Source organism: Sabethes cyaneus, chromosome 2 (assembly GCF_943734655.1).
Source record: "Sabethes cyaneus chromosome 2, idSabCyanKW18_F2, whole genome shotgun sequence".
NCBI classification, from domain to species: Eukaryota; Metazoa; Arthropoda; class Insecta; order Diptera; family Culicidae; genus Sabethes; species Sabethes cyaneus.
The window spans coordinates 150962479-150980345 of NC_071354.1; the positions used below are offsets into that span (position 1 = coordinate 150962479).

At 38.6% G+C, this 17867-nt stretch overlaps 1 protein-coding gene across 1 annotated transcript in view; it reads right to left on the reverse strand.

Moving 5' to 3' along the window:
- LOC128733618 (ecdysone-induced protein 78C) overlaps positions 1–17259 on the reverse strand; it is a 50220-nt gene extending 32961 nt beyond the window's left edge. Inside the window, exons 1-2 of the mRNA XM_053827339.1 lie at positions 16978–17259; positions 298–304 (exon numbers count right to left, since the gene is read on the reverse strand). Of these exons, the coding sequence (XP_053683314.1) occupies positions 298–304; positions 16978–17259 (289 nt within the window). The remainder of the gene's footprint in view (positions 1–297; positions 305–16977) is intronic.
- Between the last annotated feature and the right edge of the window lie 608 nt (positions 17260–17867).

Here is a 17867-nt window from a genome sequence, read left to right on the forward strand (position 1 = left end):
CACCCGAATGCTCGCTTACTCTTATCACACTACAGTTGATAACCGTCTCTCTTCGCGGTGGTAGAAGTGAAGGGCAATCATAGAAAAATAGTTACCGTCGGCGGGGGAGCGTATGTGTGCGTGTATGGAATGGTTAAGACTGGAGGGACAAACTAATAGAAGGGTGTGGCTGTAGTTTAACTGCATAAAACACTCGGGTACCAACCGAGAGAGTGCGGGTTGAAGTCCCACCTGCCAATGAACGACCCAATATATTTTTGGCTTTATAACGAAATTTCCCAGCTTCATCCAGTTTACCATTCTTCTCACAAAACGCTCCTTCACTTTACTGAAACTCGCTACCAATTCTAAGAATTATTCTTAGCTATTGTGTTATTTTTTTGGTAATCATAATGTAGCCTAAACTTTAATAGTTTTTCCAATACAGCTCCAAGATAGATAGCCTTATCATTACGTTGCAGTAATCATATAACAACGTACGTTTTTTTAGGAAAACTGATTATGGCACATTTTGCGATGGGAATACACATACAGTTCCCTCATGTGCAGTGGTAATATGCCGTTTAACACACTGACATGATTTCGCGCTTATGAACATAGAAAACAATAGCGGTCCCGAAGTGCTACCCGGAAGCACTCCAGCATTGTTTTAGAGCCATCATGATAGAGTAACCGCTTAGTTGGTTTCGAGGTACGATGCTGGTCTAACAAACCAATCGTCGTATATTCGAATCTCGGCTGTGCGGTGCTGCTTGATAGAGTAAGTAGGATTGTTACACTAGCCCCGCAACTGTCCTGTACTCTAATAGCCGGCTGTGAAGTCTATCGATAAAGAAGGGTCAAGTCTTAAGAAAGACGCTTAAGCCCATGGCTTTGCTTTTTATGATAGAGATGCACTCAATTTAACAACTATTCTGCGGTCTTGAAAATAGGTATCAGACCAAGCAATTAAACCAGCAGAGACACCCAGCTTATTGAGCTTAGCGAGTAAAATTCCGTGGTCAATGAGTTCAAATGCTACCTTTAGTGTATATGGCATCAACCTAATGACGGATGACGCTAGTTCATTGCACATAAGCAAACAGAGGTAAACTCCAACAGATTAGTTGGAAACTGATCTTCTAGGAAAAGCCATGCTGCGACGTAGATATGTAATTCGTAACTTGAAATAAAAGATTCTTATAAATAATTGCCTCCAAAAACCTCGAGCAGGCGCACTGAAAAGTAATTCCGCGGTAGTATTCAACATTATGCTTGTCGCTTTTTTTAAACACAAGAAAGATAAAGGAGACTAACAACTCAGAGCAAATTGAAGGCATTACATAGAGAGACTGAACAATGAAGCCATTGGCGATTTTAAAGTCTCGCGACATTCTGTCAACAGCACGGTAGGGCCCAGAGCAATAGCACTGTTTCATTCTACTAACGGCTTCAGCAACTGCCACTTCAATAACTGTGAACGTTTGAGCTTAAGGGCTAAAACTCTCGAAATATATTCAGCAAAAATTACATTTACGGTTTACGATAAAGGCTTCGTCATTTTTAGAAATACGCTGCAGGGAAGATCTTACGTATTGAGTAACAGACTTCCAAAAACCTCCAACTTGTTGTGAAACTCCATGCCAAGCCATTAAATTTCATGATTAGTTTTTAAATCCGATTTGACTTAAAATTTTAGGTCCAAATTATTCCAAATGCAAACTTAATTTCCCATTTAATACTTAGTCCAGTCCAATTTACGATTCAAATTTTTTTTTAAGAGACTTTGCCTATTTGGCATTCGCTTCTGGATTCAAATTAAAAGATTGCTTTAAGTCCAAGTTTACGCTAACTCAAGTTCAACTTTAAATGCCATTTAAATCCTATTGCAGTTCAAATTTCATGACTAATTTCATCTCCAATTTCTAACTCAATTAAGTCCAAATCAAAGTCTATTTCCATGTTCGATTACTTACAAGCCCAATTTCAAATCCAATTTAAATTCTGCTTGTGTTCAATTTCGAGTCTAATTACATTTTTCATTTTCAGTTGAATTCCAAGTCGAATATTTCAAGTTCAATTTCAGGCATCGGGCCATGCTAGTCATCATGTCAATTTAATACTAGTTTCAAGTAACATTTCAAATTTTGTTTTAGGTTCGATTTCTTGTCTAATTTTAAGTAAATGCTCAAGTCTAACTTAGTGACCAATATTAAGTTCGGTTTCTAGTAAAACTTTAAGTCCAATAAATCCAAATTCATGTACTATTTCACATGCAATCTCAAACTCAATTTCAATTCCCTTTTCCAGCCTAATTTTCGGATCAATTTGAAATGGAACTTCAAGACTAATTTGTAGTCCAATTCAAACTTAGATTAAATAATATGGTACCCGGAAGTCCGGAGTTAACAACAACATCGGCCTGCAATTCAGTGATAAATAAATATAAATCCGCCTTCCCACGATTACTTGATTTTCCGAGCCAAAACCTGCTTCTGAACTTGAATTGTACTAAAAAACGGACATGGAATAAAAGAAATCTAAAATAGGACGCAAACTGGACTTCAAATTGTACCTAACTTTTGGACCAATTTGCACTTGCTTTATTTCAAACCAGAGCCGGCGTTTAGGGCGGCAAACCTCCCAAGCAACCAGAAGTTCGAATATTACTTGACACGCGAACTCGAAAGTTCACAATTAGTTCAAACTATACAGTTCTTCAACTAGTTCAACTTTCTTGCTGATTAGTAGTGTATATCAATTATACGTGGAACTAAATGCTTTAAGAAGTGCTGTGAGTACTTCATAGATACTTCAAAGCTATTAGGATGCTACATGAAGTTCTGAAGTAACTTTAGTTGCTAACATGTTCTGCGTGCATGCTTCTGGCCACTTTCACTCGAATAAATTTAATCCTCGCACATTTCTAATTACAACTATAAATTAGAATGCAATGCTCTTCATTATTGTGTTGTGTTGTGCTGTGTCGCATATGCTGTCGATATCTCATTACTACTTAATTGCTTGGCTCCAAAGTTTATGTTCTATAATTAACTCGCGCTGCATAAAGCTGCTGCAAGTTCTAAAACGAACTTTTGTGATTTTAATTAAGAACAAACTCATTGGCAAAATTCACATCGCTTGTATACGACAAAGGTGACGCAGTGGATCGGTATGGGTTACAACGCGGAACACCCGGGTTCAAACCCAACAACAGGCAAATGCAAAGAATATAGAAGTTAGGTAGAAGTATAAAAATAGAACATAGAAGTGGTGCTAAATTTTAGTTTTTTCTTAGTTCTTGACAGTTTATTTCATAGCTGCTTAGCGTTCTATGCAACGAACCCAAGACAGCTTGAAAGTTCGGTTAATTACTTAAAAGTGACGCTGCTTAGCAAGCTTTAGATTAATATACATAAAGCTGTTTAACCCTCGTTAGACACCATTATTTGAACTCTTGGTTACTTGGGTAAATTCTTACTGGGTTTTTCAAGTGAAGTGCGTTAAACGTATCCAATCCTTTGACAATCATTTAGATATTGAGGAGGGCGTACAAGCAGTAAATCCTCCAATTAGGTGGATGAGGCAATGCAGCGTGGTAGTTGGGACTAGCCGAGTTTTTGAATGTCGGAACCGGTACGGAAAACTTTACTGACATTGTGGTTTTCGGGAGACGAATTCCGTACTGGACCAAACATTTATCTTCCCACAATCCCTAGAATTTTTTTTTTTTTGTTTTATTTGGTTGGCCACCAGCACACCGAAAGGCTATTGGGCCGTTGGTTTATATAATTGTACATAGTTACATAAATAAACACTTACAAACTAACAAACTTACAATTTTTTTTGTACAATTTAAATGAGATCATACAAATTAATTTCCTTTATGAACCTTATACATTTTTTAAGAGAGCCAATATCATCTTTAAGAGCCTGGCGACATATTGAATAATTATTTCCAATACTCGATAATTTTGTACATTCATTAAATATATGATTTACTGTTAAAGGTTTTTTACAGTTTTCGCAGTCTGGGGGTAAGTCACGTGACATGAGATATGAATGAGTTAAATTGGTATGTCCTAGCCTAAGTCGTGTAATTACAACAGTATCTCGTCGATTTAAAAAATCTATACTGTTCCACCTTTTAGTAGATTCTCTTAATTCCTTATATTTGTTATTAGTTGTATTCGTCCAATTATAATCCCATGATTGGGCAATTTTTGCTTTTTATTTTTATTTTTTGTAATCGCTTGATATAAGTTTTAAATCGTTCGCTGGTTCTCCTAAAGCATTTTTAGCTGCATTATCTACTATTTCATTACCATAAATTCCGATATGACTAGGTACAAAATAAAAAGTTATCTTTTTATTAGTAATATAAATCTCTATAATGTTTGCAAATATAGCTTTAACAATGAAATTTTTACTAAATTTGTTTCGAAGTGCATGCAATGCACTTAATGAATCAGTTACAACTATATTGTTTGCAGAGTCGTTATGTAGAATTTCAGTTGTTACTTGCTTTATAGCTATTAGTTCGGCATTATATGACGAACTATGATCTGGCAGGCGGTACTTGCATATTTTGTTATGATTTTCGCAATAAAAGGCACAAGCAGAAGTTTCATTACATTTTGAGCCGTCAATATAGTAAAACGTACTATCTTTATGGTTTTGTTTGAATGCGGTGAATTTTGTTTTGAATACAAATGGATTAGTTATATTTTTTTTGCAGTTCACCTAACTCTATATTAATTTTCAATGTTGGAACTGTCCATGGTTGTTTTAAAGTAAAACTATTTTCGTTTTCTATGCATGGAAAATTAATTTGATGGTTTTGTAAAATTTTTCCACACCGCGCAGTAAAACCATTGCCTTGCTGATCGCGGTCAACAGGCAATTGCGTTAACGATTGATACATAGGATGATCTAAGTTTCTCAAAACCCGCGTCATCTGATCGAGAGTGTGCTTTTCTCTTCTGAAACTGAGCGATTGGAAGTTCGTATCCACTAACATACTGATTGCTGGACTTGACCTAAATGCTCCACAAGATAAACGAACACCTTGATGGTGAACTGAGTCTAATGACCTCAACAGTCCAGCTGTTGAAGAGCCATAAACGCAATCACCATATTCTAATAATCCCTAGAATTGCATAATAAACGTCTACAGACTTCAAGGCAACGTATGAGATAGTCAAGCGAATCGAATTATGGCAGATTGTACTTGAACATGAAGAAAAGGAGGCCAATCAGTAATCACTAGGCATCAATGCTAGAGAAATCCGGCTCCGTTAGATTTATACCAGGAGCTTCCCTCCGTTTTCCCGTTATTTTCCCATGGAAAGTTCGGAGATATTCCCGACTAAAACCAACCGGTCGACGAATGGAACAGTGTCATATCTCGATGCCAATTGGGACATAACTTGTCTGTGATGAAACTGAACCTAATGTAAAATAATCAAAAAATAATTTTGGTGTCAAAGTTAGCTTTATTTTGTTTCTATTACGAATTTAAATATTTAATTAGGCAATCTTAAATTACGATAGAATATATTTTGTAAATAAAAGTTGGAAGCTCAAAATCAACGTAAAATTCCAGCATTGCTTTTCTTATCTTATGAACAAAAATACGCTTATTCCTCTGGGATAATCTGCTCAAAACCTGAGCACTTTTTGGGTCAAAAATATTGCTCAGGGTAGGAGCTAGACAGATCATTCCATCCGATCTGCGTCGCTGTGCCTCGTAAGGGTCAACCGAACGGCAAACACTGCGGAAAGCGAATTGATTTGTTTTTCCAAATATTTACGTCGTAGGTCAATGCCGAGGGACGCTGAAGTTTGCATAGGATATAACAATGCATGAAGAGAAGACAGGCGGTTTTCAGTCAATCAGTTCTGCACACTCACTGCGAAGATAGGTTGGAATAAAATCTTTATTCAAATTGTAAGTAATAGAATACCATTCGAAACTGTCAGAAGGAAGAAACGCATAAAATTGGATTATATTGACGCTATTGAATTCACATGGTATTCATCAGCTCGACCTATTCAGTACATAGAATGCATCAAACTGATTGCTATGCTACAACAGTCCGCGACCATTACGGCCATGATAATGTAGCGAAATTCCGGAAGGCAATCTTGAACTATCACAGTTTCATCAGTTCCTTATTGTTTTCCTGAAGCGCATTGCCTCGCGATACCCCCGCGAACCCTCACTTGAAAATGTTTTGCAAGGGTCCATTTGACGGTCACCGATCGTGCGGTAGCAGTGCATTAAACTTGCAAATATTTTAATTTAAAACCCATTGATCAACATGATATCGCCCCGAAGCTCAGGCCGCGGGTTCTGTGTCTTTTTCCCTATGTACACATATTGATACATTTCGTTGTTTTTGCCATCCCATACACCTTGTTGTTGCTGTTGTAGCTTTTCTGTTTCGTTACTTTTAAACTACACACCTTGGTAGATCGAGTGCTACCTTTGTACCTTTATGTGTATTTTGTATGTGTGTATAGTTTTTTTTTTGCCCGGTGAAAGGTTCGTTGAACTTATTATGTTTATTTTCTTCGCATTCCTTCTGCCTGGTTTCCTTCTTTGGTTTTGTTTTGGTATTTCGTCCGCCATTCGACGCTCCGGGTTGTCCCGTTTGAAGCCGCGGTTGTACATATTTGCCCCCCAAGCACCCACCACGAGTTCGTGCACCGTCCTATGCTGGCGGAGATGGATGCCCGTTCGTACCAACAACGGGCGATCTTGTGCTGATTTCTATGTTGTATTTGCAAATTCGCTTGCTCAAGTTCAGTCTATATTGCAAAGTGGGATATCAATTAGATGGAAACCATAATGCTGATTCCATTGGACAGTATTGGTGCTAAATTTTGCAACAGAAAAAATTGAATAAATCCTATCTTATTGCTTTAAGCGCAGAACAAGGTTATGATTACAAAGCTGCAAAATCATTAAGAAAACATTGCAAATTTGAATCGCACAAGTAAACCGATAATTTCACAGCTCTATACGATCATAAATCAATCTGCAGGATTCATCTTAATTGGCTAGTTTATGTCGATTCTTATGTAATAATTTATGAATATTTCTAGCCCTATTTTAAAAGTGAAGACTATTCCATTCCGGTTTTCCATAACGAATATTAATGCATACATATAAACATAACGGATAAAAGCTGTAAAGATTAGAAGGTTGGGACAAGTTGAAATTTTTACCTGCGCACACTCGAATCTTTTGACCTACTAAAAGCCATCCATTCGAGAGCGTTGTGCTCATAAAGTGAAGAATTCGATCAGAAAGCTGTTATTTACTAGGCAATAGGTGATCTTGTCGCTATCCGTATCCGTCGTCATTGTGTACCATTCATCAAAATGTATTAAATGTTATCTATTTAAAACTTTGTAAGTTAAATAAGAAAACACAAAACGAAAGGACTCATCTGTAGTGCCCCCTCTGGGAGATTTCTGATTCATTTAATATGTAGGGTCAAAGGTTTTTATAACGGAGTGGTCAACAGAACAGATTCAGCTCGCTGAATCGTTACCACGTGATAATTGATAGTGATCTGATTTCTGCTATCTCGCTCATCACTTCTTTCTAAAGCGCTAACTAAGATCCGCACATAATTACAAAGATTTCAAGTTAGAAAACCACACAGCGAATAGGATTCTTCTAATTTCAGCTCATGACAGTAAACACCAACGCCCACGTGTCCTTTGTACAAGGAATCGTCAGTATAACAGACAGCTTCGTCGAAAAATTTCTTTTTCATAAGCACATAGGATGATAAGCACATAGAGTGATTGTTCGTGGTTCGGCCCATTCACATTGTTTCACATAGCACCCATGTACTTATTCACGTAGGGTTTATTTCTAATTCCGGTCGTAGTAAGTAAAGCCATTCTAATTTTCATCATTTGTTGGATGGGTTTAATGAATACTCCAAAAGTTCTTGTGCTGATTTGACTAAAACACACTTTCCATCCGATCCGTGAACTTTGAAATCACTGAAAAGCATATTATTGAAATTACGCAACTGACTTTATTTCTTAAATTGGTCATCCCGTTTTAAAATCCGTCCATCAAAATTTTTCATCGTCCGAACTAAAAATGACAAGAATGTTTACGAAGCTAACGCGCATATATTTGTGTAGCATGGCGTGGCAAATGATATTCTGCAAAATTTCTACAGGTCTGGCAAGTTCCTGGCTGTAGAATAACGACAATGCCTTGCGTGAGTTATTTTCATTTATGAAAGACGGAAATTAAAACGATTAGTCGAGATTTTCCTCTTCGTCGCACGAAAAAACGTAGGAAATTTGGCTGGTAGGACTTCTTTAATAATTTAAAAAGCATTTAAATAGATCTCAGCTCACTTTGATTGTTCGCGTATGATAGACAACAAACTAAAATATTAGGGAATAACTAGTTTTGCATTGTGTGTCATAAAAATGCTGATATTTTTTAATAATTTGTGTTGGATAGGACGGGAATAGGCAATTACGATGAAGCAGCAACGTACCCTATATTTACAAAACCACAATGTTTTTCAAAAAAAAAACTTAGAATGTATGGCAAGAATAACTAAAGACGATTCTATTTCTTGATTTAGCAGAAACCTTAGAAGACTAGTTTATTTATAATTTGATTTTTGAAGACAGTCAAATTATGATCCTGGTTCGGCCTATGTTGATCGTGGTTGAGCCCATCGATGACTTATCCCGATCTAAACTTTCCACAACGAATGTTTTTATATATTAAACAATCAGAAATGGTATACAAATACTTCTGGTGCTTAATATAGTTTCTATCTTCAATTTATCTACCTTGCAGTGTTAAGCAAAGTTGTACATGGTCCATATTCTGACTATTTCGAGTTATATAAATTTAGACAATTGTTTACTTTCTCCGGTCATATTCAATGAACACAAATACATCCTGTTAAATTTTGAAGCATTACAAACAGCGCAGACGTACTTTTGTTGCTTAATATAGTATCTTTTTTCACTTTATCTACCTAGCAGTGTTAAAGAAGCCTGTACATAGACAATAATGGTTATTTCAAATAAGATTAATTTAGATATGTTTATTAACTTGGCTCAAGGTACAACGCTGATCTAACAAACCAGGAATCGTATGTTGTAATTTCGACTGGGCAGGCTTCATTTTGCTCATCTTATGCATACAGAGGCAGAGCAATCGGCTTCTCACAACGATCAAGTGCTTTCGTTTTCTGTTCAACCGTTTCCTCTCCCTCCGAACGATGTTTAAATTCTCTGTTTTCTCCTACGACGTATACGTATTTCGCCTACAACTTGCAGGCTTCATCAGTGTCTATTTTCGAAGCCTATAAGTCATAGGCGAAATACGTATCTGTCGCGAATTGAAATAGTGGAATTTGATCGGAAAAAGTTTTTTCTTTTCTTTAATTTCAGGTTTCGTACTCTCCTAAGATGCTCCAAAAACTTCGGTTAATTGGCATATTTCTCGCTTTTCTTGTATTCAAAAGCACATTTAAAAATTGTAAATTTTAAACACATACACATACATATACGCACACACATAAATACATGCCTACATACATACACACATACACGAATACATTACTCATACATTGAATACAATCAACATTTGATTGATATATTTCAATTTTACACGTCTTAGCGGTTTAATACATGGTGCTTAAGTATTAAAGTTTGAATAACTTTTGATGAATAAATCGTCCGATTTTTAATAACTCGGTTTCGCTTTTCGGTTACTAAAAATACACTTAATTTTCTACAAGTTTACATATGACTTCATTTTAATCAAATCAGTAGTTTTTGAGCCATAATTTTAAAAAAATAATACCCTCATTTCTAAATACGCCCTTTTTAAAAGTTACTCTTGCCGAAAAATGATTCCTTACGTGATAACCAATATCCAATAGTTTTGCTAGCTGAGCTGGAACTGCTCTATAATACAACCACCACAAGTATTGATGATTTTATGGTTCTCCTCTTAAAGAACACTTGACTTGACATCATACATTTTTTATAGACTTTATGTCCTGAACGGGTTTGTTTTGAATTGACTAACTATCCACAGATTGCATTTGCATTGCATTGCATTTTTTCATGCACACTTAAAAAACTCAGCAAAATTTGCCGAGATTTGGACAGCCGAGCGTTCGGTAAAATTTTAAGTTTTGCAAATCGACGTTTACGGATCTTTACTAACGTTTGGCATCATAAAAAAATTTACCGAACGCTCGGCTGTCCAAATCTCGGCAAAATTTTGCTGACTTCGGCACTTTTTTTAAGTGTGATCACATCGTGCCATCGGTAAAAAGTTGGTTATTTACATGAACTCTCTACACACACAAAGTTTCATTGAATCCTGAGAGGGTCGTGCCAACCTTTGGTCGAGTTGGCGTGAAATCCGTCTAAAATTTGTTTCAGTTTTCGGGTAATTTTTCAAATAGACCTATGTGACAATGAGACATTCTCGCGCTCCTCTCTTCCGCTTTTCACGGCGACATAAATGCATAGAAAAGAAAATTTTCAAAATATTTAGCTAACTAGTGGCTCCGGCAATCGATTCATCCAAAGCTGATGTGTTAAAATGAATTAGTATCGCCGTAAAAAATAAAAGAGAGGAGACACGAAGAGAATCTCTCATTGTCACATAGGTCTATTTGAAAAATTAATACTCTGAAAATTTAATAGCAATCGGATAAAAATTCGAATTTTGCGAAATAATTTTGTGTGTTGGGTCATTCGTGCTGCTTTTCTAATAAAAATAGTTTGGCGGAATAGTAATATAATGCACTGTATTTTTATGTAACTATCGACAATCATTGGGGCTATATCGAGCCCGTTGATTTAATAATAATAAAATAAAAATAAAAAATAAAATAATGCTGTGAAAGTGAGCCAAAAAAGCATGTGGTCAAATCACCACTTCACGGTATATTTAGTGTTAAATTACGTTCCACAGACGCATCGATTACTGTTTTGTTTAATGAATATGTTGGTATAACAAAAACTGCTTTCCTCATTAGGTGGATTAAAACGAGTTTTTCCAATTTTTTTAAACTTCAAATTCCAGTGAAAAACTTTATTATAAACTTATCCCGACTAAATTTTTTCTAGATTGCTAAGAAAATTTTCTTGCGTTTTTACAAGAATTTTTTTGTTCTACGATGCTTCGTTTAAGAGTTATAAACACTTAAAATAAGTGATGTTCGAGAAATTGGGAAAATTTCACCGTGAAAATTTCTGGGAAAATAGAAACCCTCAATTAACTATAGTCGTATGCAAGGTTTTTTTTGATATTCTAGGACCCTTTGTCCCATTTTATACGATATTTTGAAAATGTCCCAGTCATTTTTCTGTCAAATTTTAATCAAAAATTTCAGTGTATAATCCACATTTTGAGAAAAAATAGTCAGTAGGCAGTAGGTTTTAGGCAAATGTAAGTAACATTACTAAAAACATTTCATTTTTAGTAATGAATAATAATGCAATATTACCTATTACTATTACATCTAAAGACATATCCAGTTCATTCGACAACTTCGGTTGTCGTATGCTAACAGGAAAAGGGGCACAGTGGCTCCCGCCCACATTAAGATGGCAGCCCCATCAGCGGGATAAGGACCTTAGGTTAACAGCCTACTGTACCGGAACACAAAAAAGTTACCGAAAATGAAAGAAGAAATCTCTCTGGATTATTGGCAACGACCTTTGGTATGAAAACACGGACACGAATCGGAACATGGAATATACTGACCCTTGCCCAGCAGGGCAAGCTGGCTCAACTTGCAAAGGAAGCTAGCCGCCTGAAGCTTGAATTCCTGGGGCTGAGTGAGGTCCGCTGGCCGGGTATTGGCGAACACAGGACATCGTCCGGGCAAGTCTTGCTCTACTCTGGCATACGAGGTGAAAATGCTTCTCGAGAAAGAGGAGTTGGATTCCTGCTGAGCCCAGGGACACATGCGCCCCTGATGAAGTGGGAACCGATAAATGAGCGAATAATCGTTACCAGATTCAGAACACGGGTTAGGAACCTTACAGCAATCCAGTGCTATGCGCCAACGGATGCTGCCGACCTGCAGGAGAAAGTAAGTTTTTACAGCCAGCTGAACAGCGTGGTTGAGAAAATCCCGAAGGGGGACATCCAAATCCACATGAACGACTTCAACGCGAAGATTGGCTCAAACAACGCGAACCTTGAACGCGTCATGGGAAGCCATGGCCTAGGACAGATGAGCGAAAACGGGGAACTGTTTACAGAATTCTGTGGTTACATAAACATAAACATAAACATGGTCATTGGTGGATCGCTCTTCCCCCATAGACCAGTACATAAAGTCACGTGGGTTTCCCGCGACGGCCGAACAGAAAACCAAATCGACCACATCTGCATCAGCCGGAAATGGAGAAGGAGCCTTCTTGATGTAAGCAACAAATGCAGCGCTGATATTGCATCCGACCATCATCTTGCCGCTACGACGTCCGCCGATTGGAGAATTCTGAGGTGAAAAGGAACTTGTCGAGCAACTTGAATCTCGAGCCTCGGAGCTGCCACCTGGTGGAACCATCGAAGAGCAATGGACTGGCATCAAGAACGCCTTCATCACGACCAGTGATGAAACCCTCGGCAAAGCGCGCAGCGGGCGGAGGGAGTGGATTTCGGATGAAACTTGGAGGAAAATCGACGGGCGGAGAGAGGCGAAAGCCGGCATTGAGCGAGCGCGGACCAGATCGGGTAAGACAGCCCGTCAACGATACGCCGAACTGGAGAGGGCTGTTAAACGTGCTTGTAGGCGGGACAAGAGAGTCTGGACTAACTCCCTAGCCGAACAAGAAGAAACCGCCACCGCCAATGGTGATACCCGTTTGTTGTACGATATTTATCGCCGCCTTAGTGGTACCAGGATGAATACAAAGATGCCGCTAAAGGACAGAGCTGGTCATTTACTGACTGACCGTTCAGAACAGCATAAGGGATGCACTGAACATTTTGAACAAACTCTTCCGAGTTTCAAATGTTAGAGACCAACAAAACCAGCAGCGTATGACGCCTACAGATCGTCGAATTAAACGCGTCAACTCGGAGGCGCCATCGATGGATGAAATTGTAGCAGCCATCAACAGTATGAAATCCAATAGAGCGCCAGGGATAGATCGTATTTCAGCCAAAATGGTCAAAGCTAACCCATCTTTATCAGCCCAGATGATGCATCAGCTTTTCAGCAATATATGGGAAACCGCAACTTTTCCGGTGGACTGGATGCAGGGCATTTTGGTCAAAGTCTCTAAGAAAGGAGACCTAACTGAATGCGGTAACTGGCGTGGCATCACGTTGCTCTGTATTACTCTCAAAGTACTCTATAAGGTAATCCTCAACCGGATCCAGGAGAATATCGACGCTACTCTCCGGCGGCAGCAAGCTGGATTCCGTGCTGGCCGATCATGTGTAGAACATATCACAGCGCTCCGCATTATATTGGAGCAGATCAACGAATTCCAGGACTCTCTTCTGCTGGTGTTCGTTGACTTCGAAAAGGCGTTCGACCGACTCAACCACGAAAACATCTGGGGCGCACTTAGGCGTAGAGGAGTTCCAGATAAGCTAGTCCATCTCATCCAGGGTCAGTACCAGGCGTTCTCCTGCAAGGTTTTGCACGACGGCGTCTTGTCCGACCCCATAAGGGTTACTGCTGGCGTGAGACAAGGCTGCATTTTATCACCGCTTCTGTTTCTCATCGTTATGGATGAGATATTAGTTGGAGCAATTGACAGTAGACCAAATCGAGGATTGCCTTGGAATTCTCTAACGATGGAGCAGCTAAATGACCTCGACCTAGCCGACGACATTGTCTTGCTCGCACATCACCGAAACGGTATGCAGAGCAAGTTAGACGACCTCTCCGAGAGCTCCCAGGCAGCAGGTCTCACAGTCAATGTAGCGAAAACTAAGTCTATGGTAGTGAACACTGACAATTCCACCAACTTCACAGTAGCGGGACAACAAGTTGGGCAGGTAGACGCCTTTGAATATCTTGGTAGCCAAACAACGCCCGATGGTGGTACCAAGACTGATATAGCCACATGGATCAGGAAGGCCAGGAGTGCCTTTGCAGGTCTGCGAAACATTTGGCGCTCAAACCAGATCACTCTACGTACGAAAACCGAATTCCGTTCCGAAAACCGTAATTCAAACGTTAAATCCGTACTGCTGTATGCCTGCGAATTGTGGTGCCTCTCAGCGGAGACAACGCAAAAACTACAAGTATTCCTGCGATACATCATTCGTGCCTGGTGGTTTGATAACTGGATATCCAATGAGGAACTCCATAATCGGCGTCATCAACGGCCGATAGCCACAGAAATTCGTGAACGTAGGTGGAAGTGAATCGGACACACCTTGAGGAAAGGAGCGAACGAGGTTTGTAGAGAAGCACTCAACTGGAATCCACAAGGGCAGCGTAGAACAGGCAGACCCAGAGGTTCATGGCGTCGCAGCCTAGCCAACGACATCCGGGCTGTAGACGAGAACCTGTCCTGGAGACTGGTAAAAGCCATGGCGGGTAACCGTCAGCAGTGGAGATCTCTGATTTCATCCCTTTGTTCTGCCGGACCGGCGGACATGGTCACATAAGTAAGTAAGTAAGTTACTTTACAACACATTAATCAATAAATTATTTTTTCTTAAGGAAGGCAATTGAGTAGCTCATAAATTGACCAAAAATTTCGCAATGACCAACATGCTAAAGCCGAAAAGCGACAATTTTCTTCTGCTACTGGTACTCCCCATAGGATTAGTTGTAGTTATAGGGTGCTGGACGGGTTCGTCTACGGCGGGTTTTCGTCTAATTTCCAGACATATAGACAACAAACCAGCATTATAACCAATTTTGATGCGAATTACAATCTAACTAACCTGGTATTGATATTTATAGATTGTCTTTTCGCTATCGAGGAAAAGAATATGTTAGAAAATTACTATTTTTCATTATTTGTTCAAAAAATAGAAGTCCTCTTGGTTTTTTTACCAGTTTTGGGCATGACGAAGAGAATCTGCTGATCGCTGATCGCGGAGTAATTACTTGAAAATTTGAGCTGTGATTCAAACTATTTCCACTTTTTTATAGTAGTTGGGTTTTGGGTAGCTCTTGCACACGGCTCAAGGAATACCGTTCTCATTCAAACTTAGAACAGTCTCAAACTTCGAACACTTCAGAATAAAATGATCGTTAGTATCGCTAATATGATAAAATATTATGCTTATTGTACACCACCGTGTTCGTTAGAATGTCCTCTTCCCGGTGAGGTACGACATTAAACTGTAGAACTCCTTGTAAGAAATTAGCAGGTGCTGGAAAAAAGTGAGAACTCAGATTTTAACTTCGTTCGCATACTCTTAGCGTTTCTTGCAAAAGTAGCTGTTTTTTCGTTTGCATTATTTTACCAATTTTAGAATATTTACCTTCCCACTTCGCGATTATTGGGTAAGTGCAAGATATATATGTACTAAAGCATAGTTAAAATACAATATTTCATGCATTATTTCAAAGATATTAGATAAATAAAAAATGTTCGAAGTTTGAATCACGTTTTGAAGTGTGATTCCAACTTCGAACACCCACGAATAATATCCGGTTTTTCCTTCGGGAAAATAAATTATCTGCATTGTAAAGCAGAATAAAGTTAACTTGCTTCAGATGTGGTACATAGAGTTTGAAAATATTAGCAATTGACTACAGAAATACGGATTGAAACTAATTATTGTGTGTTAATTTAAATCATACTGTTAGGTGGATTTAAAAAGATAGTGTTTAAAAAAGGATGAAATTTCACTTATTTAAGTTGAATGACACTAAAAACATTAATATGTACTTTTCAAAGTAATACAAGTGTTCGATGTCTGAGACTAAAATATTCGAGCTTTGAATGTCGACCATGAAAGTGTTCGAAGTTTGAATCAAAACCGAACAGCAGTTTTTTAGTGTTTTTAAATGTAAATTAACATTTTATCCTCATTTTTAAAATTTTAACACGAAAATAATTAAATTGTCATGCTATTAAACCATTTATGGGAGTAGAATAAAGATATTTTCGAACATTTTTCTTTGAAGAAAGTTTCAGCCTAGCTTAAGTGTTCGAAGTTTGAATCAGAACAGAACGTACATCCATAGATTTTTGTAAATAATTGCTGTCTGTCCATGATAAACGGAAGAAATCTTGCTTATGACGAAGTGCAGTTTTCGTATGAGCATGAAAAATTGTTCCACTGAGAAATGTTTCGAAATATTTTTTCAGGCTAAATGTGTATACATGTACAGGCAAGATGTGTCAGATTTACCTGGTGTAAACAACTTGAGTACTTGCGGATTAATTCTTATAAAAACTCGCAATGAAGTATGGATCGTGTTTACATATGACGAACAGGGTTCGTAACCCTACTGCACTTTAGAACTAATATGATTATCATTTGTTTTATTGCTTCGTAAAATAAAAAGTGTGTTTCCTTGTAAAAACATCGAGTTTGATATGATTTAGTGTGAACAATTCATATATGTAATTGTGATTATGTGTGTTCAAATACATCTGTATACATGCATACTTGTGTGAAACAATGAACTATTCACCTCTTTGATTAAAGCTTATGATCAAATCATAAAGAAAAATGAGTATCGTATATACACTAAACTCGACGAATCGCGTATGCTGTCTGTGAATTGGTTGGCTTCTCGCGGATCGATTTTATGTTTTACGGAAGCTGTGTAGTAATGACAATATAAAAAAATTAGGTCAAACTGCCACATCCAGTGTGAGACACGATCGATTGCTTAAGATGTGCAAATTACCTAATCTAGAACTTGGTCTTGGCTCGAAATTGCTGGACGATACTTTAGCCAGCTCCGAGGAAGTTATCACTAGACAAGTGGCCGGATTGACCAGTGTCATCGGAGGCGCAGAAGTTGTCACCACGATCGTGCTGGAAATCGGATCTTGGTCGACTGCGATCGCCAGCGAAGGCAGCGGTGGTGCATACGAAGGTGGGCCGGGGCTGGATGCGGGTTCCAGCGAGCTCGATTCCACCGACTCGTCATGATCGCTCAGGCCGCTTTGCGTGTTGGAATCCTCCGGCGTATCAAAAAAGTGCAGATTAAATTCTGATCCCGCATCGAAGCTCATATCCGCAATATCCTCGTCTAATTTGGCTAAACTCGAGCTCAATCCACCGCTCGGAGAATTCAGATAGATATCCATGCTAGATGTATCTTCTTCGGAAGATATTTTGTAACCAATCTCATACATGGAGTAACTAGCGGGTACACTATGGGAGCATTTGCAAATATTTTCGAACTAATTGCGGCACAAGCATGGCACTTGATTACTTTGAAATTTGAAATTCCAGCGAAACAAAACTTACAACAACACTATGCTTTGCGTACAAATCACATCTTCACATCACTCAACATATCGACGTGTATCCTAGGAATCGATCAGCACCACAGAAAACATCACGCTATTCAATGTAATCACACGCAACCGGTTCCCGTGCACCACGAAGCACTTATTACCGACGACCGAACCGGGACCAGGTATCCATTCTAGTGAGAATCTTGCCGCAGACTGAAAGGTAGAAAGCAAAATAAACATCGAACTTAATCCAGTCCATTCACTGGCCAACCGCGCCTTCCGCTACCGCCCGGCGATCGTCGAACTTTGTATATGTTACCACTGTTAGGCAAAGAACGGGAGAAGAAAATTTACTCGGTTCCTTCTCGCTGTGAAGTACTTAACCCGAGAAGCCACCAATCTGTGCGGGTCCCAAAGAGACGCAGCCAAGCCAAGAGGCACTTCATCGCAGCAGC